The 18123-nt window shown below is 59.0% G+C and overlaps 1 protein-coding gene across 3 annotated transcripts in view; it reads right to left on the bottom strand.

The window, feature by feature from the left end:
* Window positions 1-32: 32 nt before the first annotated feature.
* Window positions 33-18123, bottom strand: part of TRIM29 (tripartite motif containing 29) — a 58375-nt gene continuing 40284 nt past the window's right edge. For all 3 annotated transcript variants that reach the window (XM_024761917.1, XM_024761916.1, XM_024761915.1), the window contains 8 exons: window positions 15708-15803; window positions 14716-14949; window positions 13380-13578; window positions 10644-10745; window positions 8191-8274; window positions 5940-6035; window positions 2987-3063; window positions 33-193 (listed from right to left, as the gene is read on the bottom strand). In XM_024761917.1, coding sequence (XP_024617685.1) covers window positions 131-193; window positions 2987-3063; window positions 5940-6035; window positions 8191-8274; window positions 10644-10745; window positions 13380-13578; window positions 14716-14949; window positions 15708-15803 — 951 coding nt within the window. In that variant the 3' untranslated portion in view covers window positions 33-130. The remainder of the gene's footprint in view (window positions 194-2986; window positions 3064-5939; window positions 6036-8190; window positions 8275-10643; window positions 10746-13379; window positions 13579-14715; window positions 14950-15707; window positions 15804-18123) is intronic.

Raw genomic sequence — 18123 nt, 5'->3', positions numbered from 1 at the left:
AGCAGGGGAGGGCGGGGCGGGGCAGGGGGAGGGCCGGGCCCCCTCCCACCCAGATGAGCAGAACAGCAACAGCAGCAGGGCCGCTGGGGCGGGCAGGGGTGGTGGCCCCTCGTTCCCGCCGGCCTGGCACTCATGGGGCCTCGCTGGACCTGATCTCGTTGCCTTTGTTGACGCAGAAGGGCCGGTAGTGCGACTGCGGGTGAAACAGGAGTCGTTAGGGAGGTCGGAGGGCACTCGAGCTCACCAGCCAGATGCCCACCCCCTAACCTCCGCCAGGAAGCAGCAGTGGTCTGAACCCCGATAATTCTAGGGGCCTGTGGCCTAACCCACAAGCTCCATCTACCCTGGGACTGGAGTTGGGCCCCAGTATTATCAGAGTCTCTGGGTTCACATCCTAATTAGAATTCACTCCATCAGTCGACTGGTGAGCTTGAACTTCAGCCTGGTCAACTGGTCTCTCCACTCCCAGAAAGCCCCACCCAGCACCAGCGTAGCTCCCGTTAATACGGTGTTCTCTACTCTACAGAACTGGTATGAGGGCTTTCCATAGATGGACTCAGTGAATTTTCACAGCTACCCAATTAAGTGGGTTACTCTTATCATACCCATTTTATACATGAACAAACCAAGGCACAGAGAGGCTAAGCAACTTGCCCAAGGTCACCCAGCTGGCAAGCAGAGGAGCTGGGATTTGAGACCCAGCAACCTGGCTCCAGAGCCCAACCCCCAGCCCCACCCGTGTCAATGCACCTCTTCTGAGTCTCAAGACTTGGTCTCTGCTCTCTCTGCATAATTCTCCCTGACAGAAGGGGTACAGAGAGGGCAAACCACCGCCCCAGCCCAACACCTACTGGGAGCCTCCCATCCCAGACCTTCCGCCTCTCTCATCCCGGAACCCTCATAGGGATTCAGGGCGCATCTCTCAGGACAGAGCCAGCGACAACTTTCTTGCCAGCCTGTGTGTTATATCCCACAGCTATTTCACAAAATCAGCACTCCCTCCTCTTCCCAATCACTTCATCAGGGCCCTGAGAAATCGCCCTCCAGCCTGCAATGAAGAGCACATTTTAGCCGCTGCTTGCCCCTGCGAGCACCCTTGGCCCCTAGACGGCCTCCAGAGGTGGCTTTGCCCTTGAGCTGGGTCAGAGCCTGGGCCCGCCTCACACCTCAATGACCCCAGTACAGGAGACCCCAAGGGTGATCCCAGCCCCTGCCCTGGCCCTGCCTGCCTGGAAACCTGTATCTACAGTAGCTCCTTGCCTACATCTGGTCCACAGCAGGACTGGGGGCCTGTGGAATGCGGGGGCTGAGGGAACTTAGCTCAGGCCTTGGTTAAAACACTTATTAAACAACGGAAGAGATGGAGACCCAGGGCGGGGAAAGACATAGCCAAAGTTACTCAGTGGCAGAGCAGGGCCTGGACCAGGTCTCCTAATCCCCAGGTGCCAGCCTGGACCCCAAAGGAGTCAGTAAGGCAAAGTGAATAGGCCCAGAAATGGCTGAAGCCTTTCTTACAGGAAGGCTGGGTCAATCAAATAGATCACAGGTCAGTGAATGGTGCTGTCTTGTCAAGAGTCCAGGGTGGTAGGCGGGCACAAAGAGAGCACCTGGGCAGGGTGCTCCCTGCACACACACACCCCCATCCCCTGCCCCATTCCCTCCCTGGCTCAGGGTCACAGCACATGAAAGTTGGAAGAGCTATGAAAGCATCCAGGCCATCTACCTTATGTTACAGATGGGGAGACTGAGGCACAGGGCAAGAATGACTTGCGTGGCAAGCTGGTGAGAGGACTGGGGCCAGACCCCAGGCCAGCCTCTTCCTACACTAGCACCTGCCTCCATTCCCCGAGTGCTGGGTGCTAGCTGGGGACCCCAGAACCCCGCCCTGCCAGGCATCTCAAGGCGATGATGAACCGTCTCTGCTGGGATCAGAGCTCTGGGAGGGAGGGAGACTAGTGGGAGGGAGGAGAAGGACCGAGTCCAGGAAGAGAAAGCTTCCTTTTTCTCTCCATATCTGCTTTTTGCAGCCCTGCTGTTGCGGTGGGCCTGGACCTGACTCAGATTACACACACCATCACTTAGCTCCATCGCCAGCAAATTAAAGATTCTCTCCAATCAAACCAGCCCCAGTCACTCTTTGTGGCCTGAAGCAAATCACCTCTCCATGCTCTGACCTCCAAATGCAAAGACAGAAGGGAGCGGGGGGCACCAGCCCCTGGGCCCAGCTGATGCCACCCCCATCCCAAGGCAGCTGGCCGACCCCTTCAGCAGGGCCTGGCATGGGCCTTGGAGGAGAGCGTGCAGGGAAGTGAAAGCACAGCATATGAAGGACAGCCCCTGATCGCTGAGGTCTCGGGCAGGGCTCAGGCATGTCGGGTCTACAGGTATTAGAGTCCAACCCCATCTCAGCACCGCATTATAGAGTCCCAGAGAGGGCTCTTACTCACTCAGGACCCCAGTCAGCAGGTGGCTGGACCCCAAGACCACACTTCCTCTCGTGCTGCTCTTTGATGCCCCAGCTCAGGGTCATTAGCTATCGAACCCTAAATATATCTATTCCTAACTTTGCAGCCTCTGCCTTACCCACGCTATCAGCCCAAAGGCTTCTCTGCTGTCAGAGCTGGCCGGCAGGGAAGCGAGACTCATCTCAAGGATGCCCGTCCCCTGGACTCAGCATTTTGGCCACCATTCAACAAGCATAGGCAGCAAACAACCATTTGCACATAAAAGAATCCTGGGCCGCCCACTTTACAGATTAGAAAACCGAGGCCCAAAAAGTATATCCTTACCCAGGCCCCCTGCCTATTAGCCCTGGGTCTTTCTTTACTACCCTTTGCTGCACGCAGGTATTCAGGCCACTGCCACCTCCATCCCATGGCCCAGAGACGTCACCGTCCTCCCACAGGCCCCGACCAGCTGCTCCTGGGAGCCCCGTTCAGTGCCCGTTCTGCATATGCTCATGCCCCGGCAGGCTCTCCTCACTCACCGGATAATTCTGCTTGCTGGATTTCCAAGTCTGGGGCTGGGCCTTGGGGCTCTGGCTCCTGAGCATGGAAGGATAGCCTGGGGAGACAAGAGGCTCTGGTCAGAGGGAGCATGGGCTGTTGGTCAGGGGCCCAGGGCCAGAGCAGCACAGACACCATCTCCAAAGTGACTGCCAAGCTCCATCCAGCCCATGACCAAGTGCAGCCAACCCTGAGGAGGCATGCAGGAGCCAGGAGGGTTGCCATGGAAAATCCTGGGCCAAAGGGAGGGGGCACCAAGGCAGACAGAAGGAGGAGGAATGGGCCAGGTGGGCTGGGCCAGGCGGCAGGGGAGTGTCACCCCAAATCCAGGTCAGGATCCCACCACTTGCTGGGATTTCCCCCACCCACCCTGAAGGCTCACCCCACAGACCCCTCCCCTCCCCAAAGCCCAGGGAAGCCACTCTATGAGCACGACCTGCCAGGATTTCCACCATTAGGCACTCATCCCAACTCCTCCCACCCCTGCCGACTGTGTGCACGAGGCTCCCCGTGTATTGGCTGCACTCGTGCCAGGCGCTGTGCTGGGACTCGCATAGGTCTTCCCTGTTTCTGTTGCCCTGAGCTGCACAGCTAATAATCAATGGTCAGTATTAGAACCCAGGTTTGCTGGACTCCAAAACCCATCCTCGCGTTCTGTCTGCCTAGTTTGGCTCCCCCTTCCCTGCTTCACAAGCAGGAGGCTGGGGCCCAGAGAGGGGCAGCCATGTGGCTGCGGTCCAGGGTTAAAACAGCGAGCCCGAGGGGGCCTGGAGCACATGGGCGTCATCTGGGCCTGGGGTCCTCGAGGCGCTGGTCCGGGGCAGCGCTGCCCAAGCCCACCTCCCCAGCCCTCCCCCTCAGCCCAGCGGGTCTGTAAGGAGCTCCAGTCCACAGACCTGTGAAAAGTGCTCTCAGTGTCAGCCCTCAGCCTGCAGGGACTGGCAGTGGTGCCTGGCAAGGAACAGGCTGTGCCCCGGCCATGGAGGAGCTCAAGAAATAAACAAGGTCTGTCCTTGGCAGGGGCAGGCTGGAGCCCTGGGCAGGCTGGCCTGCTCAAAGGCGGAGGAGCTGGTCAGGCCCAGAAACCACCTGTAGCACTGCCAGGCTGCCGGCGAGGCCGGCCCTTCCCCGGGTTGGCAAGGGGGTGGAAATAGAGCAGAGAACCCGGCTGTCTCCCTGCATCTGGGAATGGGGGCAGCCTTGGAAAGAGAGGGTTCCTCAGGTCCTGAGTGGGAGGTTGAGAGGGGGGAATTCAGGTCTCACTTCTCAGTTCCCAGAAAGAAAATCCCAAGCCAGCCATGAGAGAAGTGGGGACGGGGATGCGGCAGGGCTGTGGTCTAGGAGACCAGCCTGTATAGCAGGCAGCATCCAGGGGCAGGTGGGCTAGGGATGGCAGGGGGTGAGGGGCATGCATCCTCTTCCAGGGGGCTCTGGGGAGGAGGGACCAGGATACCCTAGAAGTGGCAGAGAGCCCCATAGGGTGTCCCATTTGCCCTGCTGTGGGAGGGAAAAGGTGGTGGGGGGGTGTAAAACAGGCAGGTACCAGGATGATATTTAAACAGCCCACTGCTGTCCAGTGGTTTGGAAAACTCTGTGGTAGCCTGTCCCAAGGTGGTGAACTGATAGGGGACTTTTCCAGTGCCTGCCGGGAGAGAGAGCCATTAGTACTGGTCCCAGGAGGGGCCAGAGGGAGTCACACGTCCCATGGGCACGGCCGCTCTCAAAGCCCTCACTCAGTCCTCCCTGGCAGCCTGAGTGTACTCCCTGCCTCCCCCCGCCCCAGAGTAGGTGGGGTCAGTCCTCCCAGGCAGGCAGCCCCTGCCCAGAACCCCCATACAGGCCATTCCCAGCAGATCTGGGGAGCTGATCTGCATGAAGGTGACAACAGGTGTCCCGAGGTCCTGGTGTTTTTGAGGAGAGGCTCTCCTAGGACAAGGCCTTCGCCTGGGGAGACTGCAGGCCAACGGGGAGATGCTAGGGAGCGTGAGAGCTCCAAATCACACCTAAGGGTGGCTGTCTTCCCTGCCGGGTGGCCTTTGATCCAAGCTTGACCAGAGAGCAGGGATGATCTGTTGGAAGCCAGACAGGCCAAGGCGAGTCCCAGAACTCCCCAGGCCTGGGAGTCCTGCAGGCTGGGATCCTCTAGTCATATCTCCTTGCTGGTAGATCCAAGAATCCCAGCCCTGGGTATAGGCTGGGATTCAGCCCAGAAGGGAATGCTGGATGATAAAGCCACCATCCGAGGCCACTGCCTGGAGGTCCGCCTGCCCCTTTCCCACCCCCTCCACCTGAGCTCACCCAAACTGCTTATCCTGTCTCCCAGGCCAGATGTCTCCAAGCCAGAAGGCAGACAGGCCTGCTCCCACCTCAGCCCACCATAGCTGCCCCATGCACCTTTCAGAAGAGATGGGAGGGCCGCGGGCCCCACTGTGAGCTGGGGCCTGGCTCAGGCCTGCCCCTCAGGGTGACCCCATCCCCAGGGGACAGGAGGCATCGGCTGCTCAGCCTTGTCAAAGAGCTCTGGGGGGCAGAATCAGACTTGGGAGGCCTTAGAGATCATCTCATCTGCCTCCCCCAGCAGGAACTCGGCAGGACTCCGGCTCCATGGGATGCTCACAGGTGCTATGTGGTCACAGGGTTCTAGAGTCAACCAAGGCTGGGACTCACTGGGTGACTGAGTTAAACAGACGTTCTGCAGTAGGAAGATTCGGTGCCTGATGGAAGCACCCTGGGGATGCCTGGCGTGGGGGGTGTAGAGGGTGTCGTGTGTCCGCACCTCCCTGACACCAAGGCCTGTATCATAGCACATCCTGAGGGACTGGCGTGTGGTGGCCCAGCCCTCCTGACAGCAGAGACGAGGAGGCAGGGCTCTGATCCTTACAAGGTAAGAGCTTGTGAGTAGAGTCCAAGGCACTCTGGATGGGGTGGGCTCACCTTTCAGGGAGAAGGAAGAGCTGCCTTGCACGGCAGGGAGGTCATCGGAGCTCTGGACGGGGGAGGCGTATTCCCAGGCCCGGGAGGTGTAGTTACCTGGTGGGGAAAGGAAGAGGCATCAGCCCTGGACAGCTTAGCATGGGGGATGGAGGCCGGGACGTGGCCATTTCTGTGAATCTCTCCAGCCCCTGCACGTCTCCAGCCAGGATACTGCTGGGCCCCCGTCACACTTCTGGCCAATCCTTCCTGCCATCAAGTTGTCCTTCTCAACTATCAAGTGTTGTCTGGTCTTTGCCCTACCTAACAGCCCGCTGCCCTCAGATTAAGGTACAAAGTCCTTAGCACAGTTCTCAGCTCTTTCATGAGGCCCTCCCCCCTCCCCACGGTCTCCACTCCAGCCTTCGCCTGGAGTTGGGCCTCCATCACTCAACGTTCCAACCAGGCTGCACTCTGAGCGCTTGACACACACCAGGCTCTCGCTTGCCCCAGGCTCTTTGCACAGACCAGATCCTCTGCCTAGAATAGCCCACCTGCTCCCCCATGCTTAGCAAATTCAGGTGTCAGCTTCCGTGTCACCTCCCCCAAGTCTGCTTGTGTCTCAGCCCCATGCCCCGTATCGCATTGTAACTCCACGTTTAATGGTCCACGTCCCCCACTGGGCTCTGAGGGGGCAGGTGGGATGCCCATCTGGCCCAGCATCACACCCAGTGCCTGGCACCCAGCCTGCTTCCTGGAAGGTGCTCATTGTACAGCGGATGGATGGATGAATGAGTAAAGGAGCGAATAAATACAAACACAGGCTAAAATCGGAGGCGGAAGCAGCTGATACAAGTCCTGAAATTCTGTTTGTCAGGTTGAACAGGCTGCAAGTGTCCATTTGCAGGTGGACAGAAAAGAGGCCGTGGGGACGGTGTGGCAGGGACAACAGGGGCACCGCGAGGGCCTTCAAGAGCCCCTGTGGGCAGCGTACCCTCTCAGCAGCCCGGAGCGTGGGGGACCCCCCCTGGGTTGAGCTCACTCCACAGCGGAGCCCACCAGCCCTGGCGATTTTCTCCTGCTCCTGCCTGCGGGGTGGAGCCGGGTCGGCGGTCGCGTGGGGCTGGGGCGGGTGGCCTGCCCCGTCGTGGACCCCCTCCCACAGGGACCTCGGGCAGAGTCTGCAGCAAGGCCCTCACTGAGTGCGCCTGCCAAGGCTCCAAGGGGCCATCCGCCTTGCCCTTTCCTTCGCCCATTCATTGGTCCCCTCTTCCTCTCATTCAACAAATGTTTGCTGAGCCCCGCCTTCTTCTGGACCCTGGGGTCTCAGCGGGGAACAGGGCAGACCCAGCGTCTGCCCTCACGGAGCTCACAGTCTCCTGTGCTTGGTGGTGAACCCAGTCCTGCACCTAGAGGCCTGGGCACGGCCCTGCCCACGGTGCCCCTGACCTTCCAGATCTCCGGGGGCCTCGTCCTCACTACCAAGCCCCGACTCCCTTCCACATCTCTTCAGACGTCCCGGTGCTGTGTCCAAGGGGGGCTCTGGCAGAGCTGGTTGTGGCCCCCCCCCCGCAGGAGCCCCCAGAAGCTGGGCTCATCGAGGCTCGGCCCTGCCCTCGGCGCAGCGGTGCCTTCAGCGCTGTGGGCAGAGGGGACCCTGCGCTCAGCAGCTCTCCCTGGGGAAGCCGTGTCTCCACCCCCATCCCACCCCTCCCGGGTCTTGAGGACGAGTCACCCACACACCTCCCTGGCAACAACACCTCCTGGGTTTCCAGAGATGGCCCATTTCATAGCATGCCTGACTTCCCGTTTCCTGCTCCCCTAGTCTGTCTTAACCACTCTGTGGCTTTCCGACCCAGGAGTACACACATCAGGAGAGGTCCTCTGTGGGCCCCTGCCCCGACATCCGCCGAGGGAAGTCCCCACACCTGACCCCGGTGTTCACTGCCCCCTGACTCAGACTTCAGGGAAAAGATCCTATGGACTCAGGCATTTCCAGGGATGCCGAGGTGCCCGGCTGCCTTTCCTCAGCCTGACGACGTCACACACACGCGTACACACGCACACACATGCCCGTACACGCGCATACATGCGCACACGCCCTAAGCCCACTAGGACCCCTCGTCAAGCGTCTCTGGGTCCCCAACCCCACTCCAGCTCCCCACATTCACCTCACGTGGGGAGCCCAGGCCCCCTGCCCATGAGCCAGCCCACAGCCCCTCCTGTGTGGCCTCCACACAGGCCCTGCCCACCCCCCAGCTGAGCCACCTCCTACCTTTGGTGCCATACAGATTGTTGAAGGTCTTGTCCTTGGAGAGGCGGCTGGGGGACACCGGCTGGTACGACGTCCTGGACCCACCTGTGAAGCACACGAGGAGGGGCTGTCATCACAGAAAGGGGGACCTGGCTCAGTCGGGGGCCTGTGGCTCTGACCTGAGGGGTGTACTGCAGGATTCCTTGCCCCCAGACAGCGGCCTCTGCCTGTGCCAGGGCCTGTTCCCCCACCAAGACAGCTCCCTTGGGTCTAGGATAAGGTGACCACGTAAGTTACCCTTCCAATCAGAATGGTTCTGAGCGTGAAAGGGCGCTATGAATAGTCATGCTGAGAGTACCAGGCGTAAACCTGGAGAGTCCTAGATGTATGGTTGCCCTAATTAGGGGCTTTGAGGGTCACCAGAGCCTTCCTGAGCCAGGCCCTGTGTGACTGAGACCCCAGAGGCTGGGAAATGGGGTGCCCATGAGGAAGTTGGGCCACGGCCACCATGGGGCAGAGGTGTAGGGCCCTTGACCAAATGAGGGCGGCCACCTGCAGGGGCCTGATGAGCTTGTGCCAAAAATACCTCCCCCACTACAGGGATGCTTTCCCCAGGGGTGAGCTCTACATGGCACAGGTGTTTCCCTCCCTCCCCCATTCGGGCTCCACACAGTCTTGGGAGGAAGGCAAGAACGGGCTCCACACGCGGCTGCTTCACAGATGCAGACAACGCGTCCCCCACGTGTGTCTGCGTGGGTCAGAGTCCTCCATCGGCTTCTGCCCTCCCGCCTAACCAGCCCCACTCCCGTTCTGGCCGAGCACCAGCTGGTCCTTCTCTAAACCCGCACCCCTGCAGTGCATCCCTCTCGCCTGCACCCTCTGTCCATCACAGCCACGTCCTCTCTACCGAGCCCCTGGCCCCTCTTGCAGGGAGCCTGGAAACTAATCTCTCCTGGAAGTCTCACCGCCCAGTCCCACTGCCCCAAAGCTCCCAGACTCAGGCCACTGCCCCTTGGTGGCCTTGCTTCTTGATCTCCTTGCTGACTCCCTCGGCCCCTCCCCTGCCTCTACCCTGAGCCCGGGGCTCCCAGGTTTCCTCCCTCCGGTCCCCAGTGCAGGGGCAGAGACACTGGAGGAATCTGTTTCTTCTCCCTACAAATGTCACAGCCTGACTCACGGTAATAGAGCTGGAAGCTCTCCTAACAGTTGAGTCCAAGCTCCTTCTTCTCAGATGAGGATACTGAGGGGGCAGTGACCAGCCCAAGGTCACCAGGCCCGGGCTCTCGGGTGACATCTGGGCGGGTCCATGCTCTTTCCTCAATCCCCCATTATTGCTCCGCTCCCCTCCGCCTTCTACAGAGCAGGCCAGCCAAGCAGGGGCCAGTCGGGGGACTTGATACCACCCCAGGGTCTGATCCTCAGAAGCTGGGGAGCCAGAAGGGTCTGGGTCAGGGCCAGTAATGCTGGAATGGGGCTGGTTAACGCAGTTTACCCTCTCACAGGACTAGACCCAAAGGAGAGCGCCCCGGGGGAGGGAAGCGAGCAGGACCCGCCGGGCCCGGGCCCCCACCAGGAACATAGGTCCGGGTACTCAGGTCCAGCTTCCTTGCCGGAAGCCCAGGTGTTGTTTTCAAGTTGGGTGGGGCGGCCAAGGTTCCTCTCTGCTGAGCTCATCTCCCCTGGGCCCCTCCCACCGGGTCGGTGTGTGTGCGCGTGTCTGAGGCATGTGGATCAGTGCCCAGGGCCTCGAGGCTCCCCGCTCCAGGCCCTGGCGTCTTCCCCACGTCTCCTTTCTCCCCCTTCTCTGCACACCCTCTCCTGTCCTGACCCCGGCCCCTCACAACACACACACATGCACACACCCCTCTGTCCACCGGGCACACCCACCCTTACGTCACGGGCATCGTTGTGGTTTGTTGCTGGTGCCAAAGAATGTAATGGGCTACCACAGGGCAAGGACAGCCAGGCGCTGGTCTCTACCCACGCCCAGCTGGGCTGCCGCCCCTCAGGCGGCGCCTCGCCAGGGCCTGGGAAGGAGGGCTGAGGGGCTGGCATGCGTGGGGGGGTGGTGAGGAATTTAAAAGTGCAGCCATCAGTCCCCCTGCCTGGACAAGCGGGATGGCTCTGGAGAAGCAGGCCCTCCCTCAGGACCACAGAAACCTCAGGAGAAGCAAAACCCAGCTCAGCCCGGTGGATGGGAGTGGCTGAGGCCAGCAGCCAGGAGCCCCTCCGGAAGGAAAGAGAAGGAGGGTGTGGGCTGGAGGGGCGGGGGTGGGAGGGGTGTTTTCACAGGGCAGGGAAGCTGAGGGGTGGGTGACAGACGGAGGGCGAGAGGAGGTACTGCTACTTACACTGGGAACCAGGTAGGCACCAGGACCTTCCCAGGCCTGTCCGCGAGGGTCACTCCCCAGGGGAACCTGGCTGCGTCTCTCCTGGACCATCCCCTCAGCGGAGGATCTGCTCCCTTCACTTACCCTTGGATGTGAGGTACATGGAGTACTTCTTCACGGTGTCTGGAGCACCCCACTCGCTGGTGTAGCTGTTATTGTAGCTGTTCACGTAGCGCTGGTCACCCCCTGGGAAGCAGAGAGGTCGGGTCAGCAGAGGGGCAGGTGGGGGGGATGAACTCAGCCACTGAGGGTGTCGCCGAGGCAGCCTATAGCCCCTCTGCCCCAGGGAGAGGCGAGGTCCCCAACCTTGGAGAAGGGGGCTCCCTGCCCAACATCCCCTCCGGCCCTGAGCTCCTGGGGGACGAGAGAGGGTCTGTGTGGCGGGCCATCCACCCTCCCTGGGACTGGCCCCCGTGAGGAAGACGTGTGCAAGGTGCTTTGCAGTTTACAAGGTGCTACTGAGTTTCATCTCGTTTGATGTGTGCGTCAAGCCTTGGGCTGATATGAAGATGCCCAGGTGACAGATAAGGAAACTGAGGCTCAGGAGGCAAGTGAAGCCACTGCCCCAGGTCACATGGCCAATAAGGGCAGATGTGGGGCTCGAGCCTTCACTCCCGCCTCCTGGCTCTGTCTCAGCCACTGCTGGCAGCCCAGGAAGGAGATGGAATGAAGTCCCAGCATTGGCCTCCACGGCCAGGGATCCAGCTGCGGAGCCGTGCAGGGGAGAGTGAGCTACTCAGGAGGGGTAGCTAACTCTAGCTGACTCCCCCTGACACCCACCGGCAGACCCCCTTGAACCCAAACAAATCTGTGGCTACGAGTTCGCCTTTCCCCAGCTGCCCTCTGCCCCAGTCCGTTCTCCTGCTACTTCCCCATCTCCTACATCCCCTCTGCCCTTCCGTCTCCCTCTCTCCCGGGCAAGAGCAGGAGTGAGGATGTTCATCCTTCATCTCCATCACGTGTGCCAAGCAGCGTCCTGGCACGCAATAGGCACTTCACGACAAATAGAAACCCTTCTTGATGTCGGCCCCGCCCCGTCCCCACCAAGCCCAGGAGGAAGATGCTCCGGTGCGTCTCAGACCCCACACCTTTGATGGTGGGGATTGAGTCCCTGGTCTGTCCGGTGGGCAGACTGCAATCAAGGGAGAGAAGACGGTCACTCCAGGGTCTGACTCACCGGCCACCCACGCCCCACCTCCTCCAGCCAGACACACTCCCGAGCACACAGCAGTGCCAGAACGCCAACATGGAGGCCCGGGGCCCCAGGCACAGGTGCAGGGCTGCTGACATCAGCAGCACCCATCCTCTCCTGGCAGCTGCTTCCTGGCACATCTTGGACAGGGCACAGGGCCCCACTTGCACAGAGGCCGTGGCCAGCACTATCATGACCTAGAGATGGCACAGTGGGCAGGCTGCAGGCGGAGGGGTGGGCGCCCCAACCCGCTCGGGGCTGTCCTCATCTGTCCGACCAGACCTCAGCGGAGGGGCTCCCGTACCAGGCGGGTACCCCAGGGCTCGTGATCGTCACACTCCCAGCTCCTCTGCACGGCCACCGGCAGCAGCTGCTTCTCAGATGAGAGGACACCGGGCGGAGGTGTTGAACAGCGGACCGTGAAACCCAGCTCGCCCCCTGCTTAGCCGTGTGCCCTTTGCAAAGCTTCTTCTCTACGCCTCAGCCTTCTCATCTGTGACGTGCAATTCAACCCACAGGGAGACTAAGATAATATAAGGGAGGCCTTCACACAAAGCCAGCGTCCAGGGAGCACCCAATCGCTGTGAGCCGTCCCCTCAGGATGGCCGCCATGGTCACTAGGAGGATTTCAGGACCCAGGTGCCACTTGAAGCCCAATGATGGTCTTGCTGAAATGGCTTATCTGTCCTCATGAGTGACTGAATGTCCCTCACATCTCACGGGGACACTATGCGACATCACCATCCCCAAGACATACAGACGCTGCCCCCTGAGTCCCAGCCCTTCTGCACACTATCGCCCCCTTCTCATCCCTCAAAGAATCACATGCTCCCTTCGGAGACCAAAGACCAGGGTCGCTGCGTTCAGGATGCTGGGGCTAGAAGTCATTAGTTAGGCTGCAACCTCAAGGCCTGGGCCACTGGGTGGGGCTTGGGGAAAGTGTCCAGCTTCAGGCCCTAAAGGGACTGGGCTGGGACTGGTGGAAAAGCACTTAATGGGGCGGTTTCTCATGTTAGGACGCTGTGAGATGATTCAGTCGCCTCTGCAGAGGACAGAGTGATTCAGTAGAGAAGCTGACTTCAGGGGAGCTGGTGAGTCACAGAGACATGCTGGGCCCAACCATCTCCAGCCAGGCCACCAGGCCAAGTCCACCTCTGGGTTCAACACTGCTGAGCACGGCCATGGTGACAGGCAAGTTCTCCCCCCAAGCACACATGCAGTTCTAGGTCATGTGCACTGGAACCTGCAAAGCCACCAGGTTGGAGTCTGGCCCTTACAAGCTGCAGCACCTACACAGCTGCTGGATTGGGTCCGCCAAGCAGACGCAGAGCTGAATGAAACCAGTCCCTGAGTTTGACGGACAACCCACAGAGAGGACATTTGTGCGGCCAGTGCCTGGGATGCTTCCTGCCCTGGAGGCCCCTTGTAAATAGCTGCATAACTGTGGCAGCAACTTCAAGGGAGGGGGGTACCATCCCTGAATCCTAGTCCAGATGCCCTTAAGTGGGATGGGGGGCTGGGAACAGTGAGGGGCCAGCTGGCTCGATGTCGGCCTGCACCAGGCAGCAGGAATTGACCTGGGAGGAAACACCCACGGCCTTGGGGCCTGCCCACAAGAGGGGACTCACCATTCTCCATGTGGCTCCTCTCGATGAAGTTATGGCTCAGGTCCCCCTTGCACATCTTCTCAACGTGGCGCATGCATACATTGAGCAGGTCGTCCTTGAAGTTGCCCAGCGACTGCCCCAGGCCCTCCCCGTCCAGTAGAACATGGTAGGTGGGCAGGGGAGGGGGGAGGGAGTAACTGCTCATCAAGGCACCAAATTCCTACCAGGAAAGGAAAGAAGCCATTAACTTTCTGGGTCTTTGGGAGCTATGGGGACCTTTCTCTGCACGGGGCTTTCATGGTCCAACTGGAAGACCCAGCACAGGAGGCAGAGGAGCTGGGTTCCAGATCTAGCTCTGCTACTAACTGGTCCCACTTTTTCCCACTAGGCACTTGTTTCTTATTCTTCTGTAAAATGAAAGGGTTCAACTAAAGTCCACTAGATGCTAATATCCCTAATGGCACTAGCACCGAGACCTGTGACTCTGTGGTTCCCGTCTCTTAAACTGGGTGCATGCATTGTGCCTACCTCATGGGGGTTTATGGGTGTGACACAAGCTGTGAAGTCTTTGGGCGTGAAAGCACCAAAGAAAGGCAAGGAATTACTAGCGTATGGGTCAGTCATGGTGGTTTCTCCCTCTGCACATGCCCACTCACTGCCTCTACACTTTGGCACTTCTCACCTCCCTTCCCTCTCACTGGAGAATCCCTTCATCTCAAATCCTAATGGGCTTTCAAGACCCAGTTCAAATTCCACCGCCTCCACAAAGCTGTCTCCAGCCTGTTTGCCCATCCCAGAGCTTCCACAGGCTCTTATCTCCTGAACCATAGGCTTTATCACTTAATTACACTCTCTTCTATATTGTTCTCTAATTGTACGTGTCTTATCTTCCCAGCCAGATTGCAGCTCCTTGAGGGCAATAACCATGTCTTATACCTTTCTATTCTCTGTTGGGTACATGCAGTACCCAACACAGTCTAGCAGGTGGAAGGATGGATGGAGGAATTGACAGACAGACAAGATGAAGGATAACAAATATGCAGCGCTCATATGTCACACACCCCCATACCCAGTGCAGGCATCACTAATCGATCACAGAACTGTTTCCTACTGAGCCTGGAGCACTATTTGTGCTTATCAATTGAAGTTGGGACAAAGTGATATTTGTGTGCCATCTTTAAAGTAGGTAAGGAAATGGCTTGGATGGAAAAATTAAATAGACAGATGGAATGGAGCTTAGAGGGATGGATGATGGATGGTGGATAGATGGATGGATGGACAGATGGACACTGGATGAGGGTCTGGGTGTGTGGATAGAAGGAGTGAGGGATTGAATGACAGAGGAGCTGCTTGTTACCTGCAGAAACAGCACCGAGTCGCTGATGTTGTGGAGCTGCTCCCTGGTCTGCTTGTCGTCCCGCAGCACCTTGGCCCTCTCATCCAGAGCATCCACGATCACCTCCACTTGGTCTGCAGCGTCCTGCTCCCGCTGCTCCAGTGCAGCCTTCACATCCTCCTTTTGCTTCTCCAGGTCCTGCATCAGGTCTCGGAAGTTCTGCTCCAGGGCGGCCTTCTCATTGGTGGTGAAGTTCTGTGTCCAGAGTGAGGGGAGAGAGGAAGGACGGTTTCAGTAATTAAAAATCTCCCTAGAGGGTGCATCTTTAGGTCCCCAACATAGAGTCAGGGCACTTCTACTGCCCTGACCCTGCAAGCCTGTTCAACCAAGAATCTCATTCAAAGGCATCACTGAGGGATGCCATCTCTTGATAGAGATGGCCAGGGTTTTTTTTAACAGCCCACCTTTCCTTATCTATCAGCAGCTCCTCCCCCTTGGTGGGTTGACATGAACCATCATTCTACCCTTGGGTAATTCCATGGGCCCAAAAGTTCCCAGATGAGTCAGGGTGTGTCCACTGAAACTTCAACCAGACCCAAACATCATTCAGAAAGTGAATTAATGAGCTGTTTATGTAGCCAGGGTCAAGAGTCAGTGATTTCAGGTTGTAGTTTACAAGCATTCAAACCACGACAGACATACATCTAGCCACACTGACACAAGTAAAGGGAAAATAGCACGCATTTGGTGGCTGGGTAGCCTGGTGGGCAGAACAGACACCGGTGGACATTGGAAACCACACTGGAGGACAAGTTGGTCCAGGGTCTTTATTTGCTGGGATGATGTAAAACGAGCATTAGGTGCTGGACAACATGGATGCCTGGCCCACACTTAGAAGGGGGCAAGAGAACCCAGAAGAAACGAGTGTGGGTTGTAACTGAGACCTCGAGCTGGAGCACAGGCCTGCCTCTTCTGGGCAGCTCAGGCTGGGGAGAGCCCTGGGGGCGGCTTACCTTGATGCGGTCCTTCTCCTTCTGCCACTTCTCAGCTTCATCTTCGATCTCGATGATCTTGAGCTGCAGCTGCTCCTTTTGCAGTGAGAGCTCTGTCTGCAGGGAAGGAGCCGGGGTTGGAGGAGAAGTCAGGGGGAAGAGGTGGAAGAGAACTAGAGAGTCAAGGAGTGGGTCCACCCAGGGGGCAAACTCGAGCAGGGTCCACCACTCAGCCCTTCAGCCGTTCATTCAGCAAACACTCATCAGGCCGTCGGATATGCCAGACACCACACCAGTCACTGAGGATCCAGCAACAAGTCAAACGCCATCTCATTGTAAACTCAGGGCTCTGGGGCTGGGCAGCCCAGCCATGTCTTCGTAAGGCTGACCCTCTGCCAGGCCTTCCACCCAACGTGAGCAGGAAGGAAGCTCATTTATGGGATTCCCACTCCTTTCAATGGATCTGGGGCCATCAGGGAGCAGCTTAGGGGAGAAAGGGGACGCAGCCCAGCTCAGCAGAGCCCAGCCCAGGGAGTGTCCCGTGGCAGTACAAGCGTGCAGCGTTTCTATGATATGACGTGAGGCTTGTGTTGCAAGCAAGAGCCTGGGTTGCCGCCAGCGGGGACTCTGTCTGGGCAGGCACAGCTATAAACCTGTTTATGGGAAAGGGAGTGCCGTCTGCAGTTTGGGCAAGATCGAGACTTTATCCAGGGTCCCTGGGGGAGGAGAGAGGTCAATCCAGTTCAGCCAAGAGGCACCTCTTTGGTTCTGTGGGTTCCCCACTAGTGCTCCCAAAGCACCTGCCAGCTTGGAAGACAGGTGGGTGATCTCCACCTGAAGGCAGGAAGACCAAGCCATCTGAGAACACCCCGGAGCGCTCACCGGTCTCCCCACCACACTGGGTTTTGAACACAGAGTCCCACCCATTTCCAGCCATCTCCTTGAGGAAGCACAAGAAGAGCCAACATGTGGAAGCCACAAACCACCAGGAACGTGAGCTCTCTTGGCAAGGAGTCCTGAGCAGCTGGGCGCACACGTCACAGCTCCTGGATACTCTCCCAGGCCAGGGGGCTGCTGGTGGGTCCCTGTGCAGACACCCAGGGAAGTGGATCGATGGAGGAGAGAGTGTCCTGGCTTTCTTGAAAAAGTGCCCAGAGAGCCGAGAAGCTGGTGGAGAAGGTGGGAAGGCCTAGAGCAGGAGATGCAGAGCCCCCAGCCAGACAGCCCGGGATTCCAACCCCGCCCGCTCTGCCCACACCCCTGGGCTCCCCAGGCCAGAGACTCTAAGTTCTTCTCAGAAAGCATGTGCCCCACGAGCTACATGCTGGAAATCTCACAACACGGAAAATGCCATCGCCAGGGATGGAAAACGTTTAAGCGGAGGAGTAGACGCGGATGAAGATGAGGGTTTGGCCTGGTCTCTGGACAAAGGCTGGGAGAAGCCAGCTGTCAATAGACACAGCGGTGGGAGGTTGGAGAGTCAAGGGACCCAGACCCCACGTGGGCAGCGGAGACTCTGCGGGGGCAGAGCCGAGAGCCCCGAACTCCGAGGTTGGCGGAGCCGGTGGCCTGGAGGGTTCCTGAGAAGCCTGGGACTGGTAGGTGGGTCTGAGCTGTGAGGAAGAAGCCTAAAGGCCGGACAGTGGGTCTGTGCTGGGCAACTTTCCTGTCCCTGGAGAGCCCCTCACCCCCAGCAAGCAAGGCCCCAAGGGGATGGGACGCCGGAAGCTGCCTCCCTCCGCAGCTGAGATGTCCTCACCAGCTCAGCGATAGAGCGGCTGGCGTTGGGGCTTCTCACCTGACCTCTGCACCCAGCACAAGGAAAGCAGAGAACAAAAGTACATTCACTCCCACCCCCAGGTCTGGGGGGCCAGGGGGCAGGCGCAGGGCAGTTCTTCCATGAAATGAGCCTGGGGGATCCAGGAGGGAGCCCACCCAGAGCCCAGGACTGGGGCTCCAAGGCTTTGAATCCAGTTACCACCACCTCTAGGCAGGTGGCCTTCACAAGTTACCAAACTTGGTGCCTCGGTGACTCCATTTTTTGTGGAGGTAGTATGAAGGCCATCTCCCAGCCAGGTGTGGGATGAACTGGGACCAGGCAAGTGAGGCTCTCAGAGAGCACCTGGCACAGAGAAAGCGCTGACGAGTGGTCCCATCCCCACTGCTGGGTGGGGCACGTTCCATGGACTGGGACCCGAGCTCGGAGGGGAGAGGACAGGGTGGCGGGCAGGCCCACAGGGCACGGGTAAGTGAGGGGAGTGGGCAGGTGCGAGCGGTGTGGATGGAGTGTGCCGTTGTGCTGGGGCCCAGGGGTGGTGCGTACACAGTCGGGATACAGAGTGAATCGTCCGGGGGTGAGGGGAGGGAGGTCAAGACACTGGGCTGCAGATACAAAGTAGAGGCTTAGATGGTGGGGAACTGAAGATTGGAGGATACT

The sequence above is a fragment of the Neophocaena asiaeorientalis genome, unplaced genomic scaffold (genome assembly GCF_003031525.2).
Source record: "Neophocaena asiaeorientalis asiaeorientalis breed wild unplaced genomic scaffold, Neophocaena_asiaeorientalis_V1.1 scaffold737, whole genome shotgun sequence".
Taxonomy (NCBI): Eukaryota; Metazoa; Chordata; class Mammalia; order Artiodactyla; family Phocoenidae; genus Neophocaena; species Neophocaena asiaeorientalis.
Note: the sequence above shows the minus strand (reverse complement) of the source record. Positions and strands in the feature narration are given on the sequence as shown.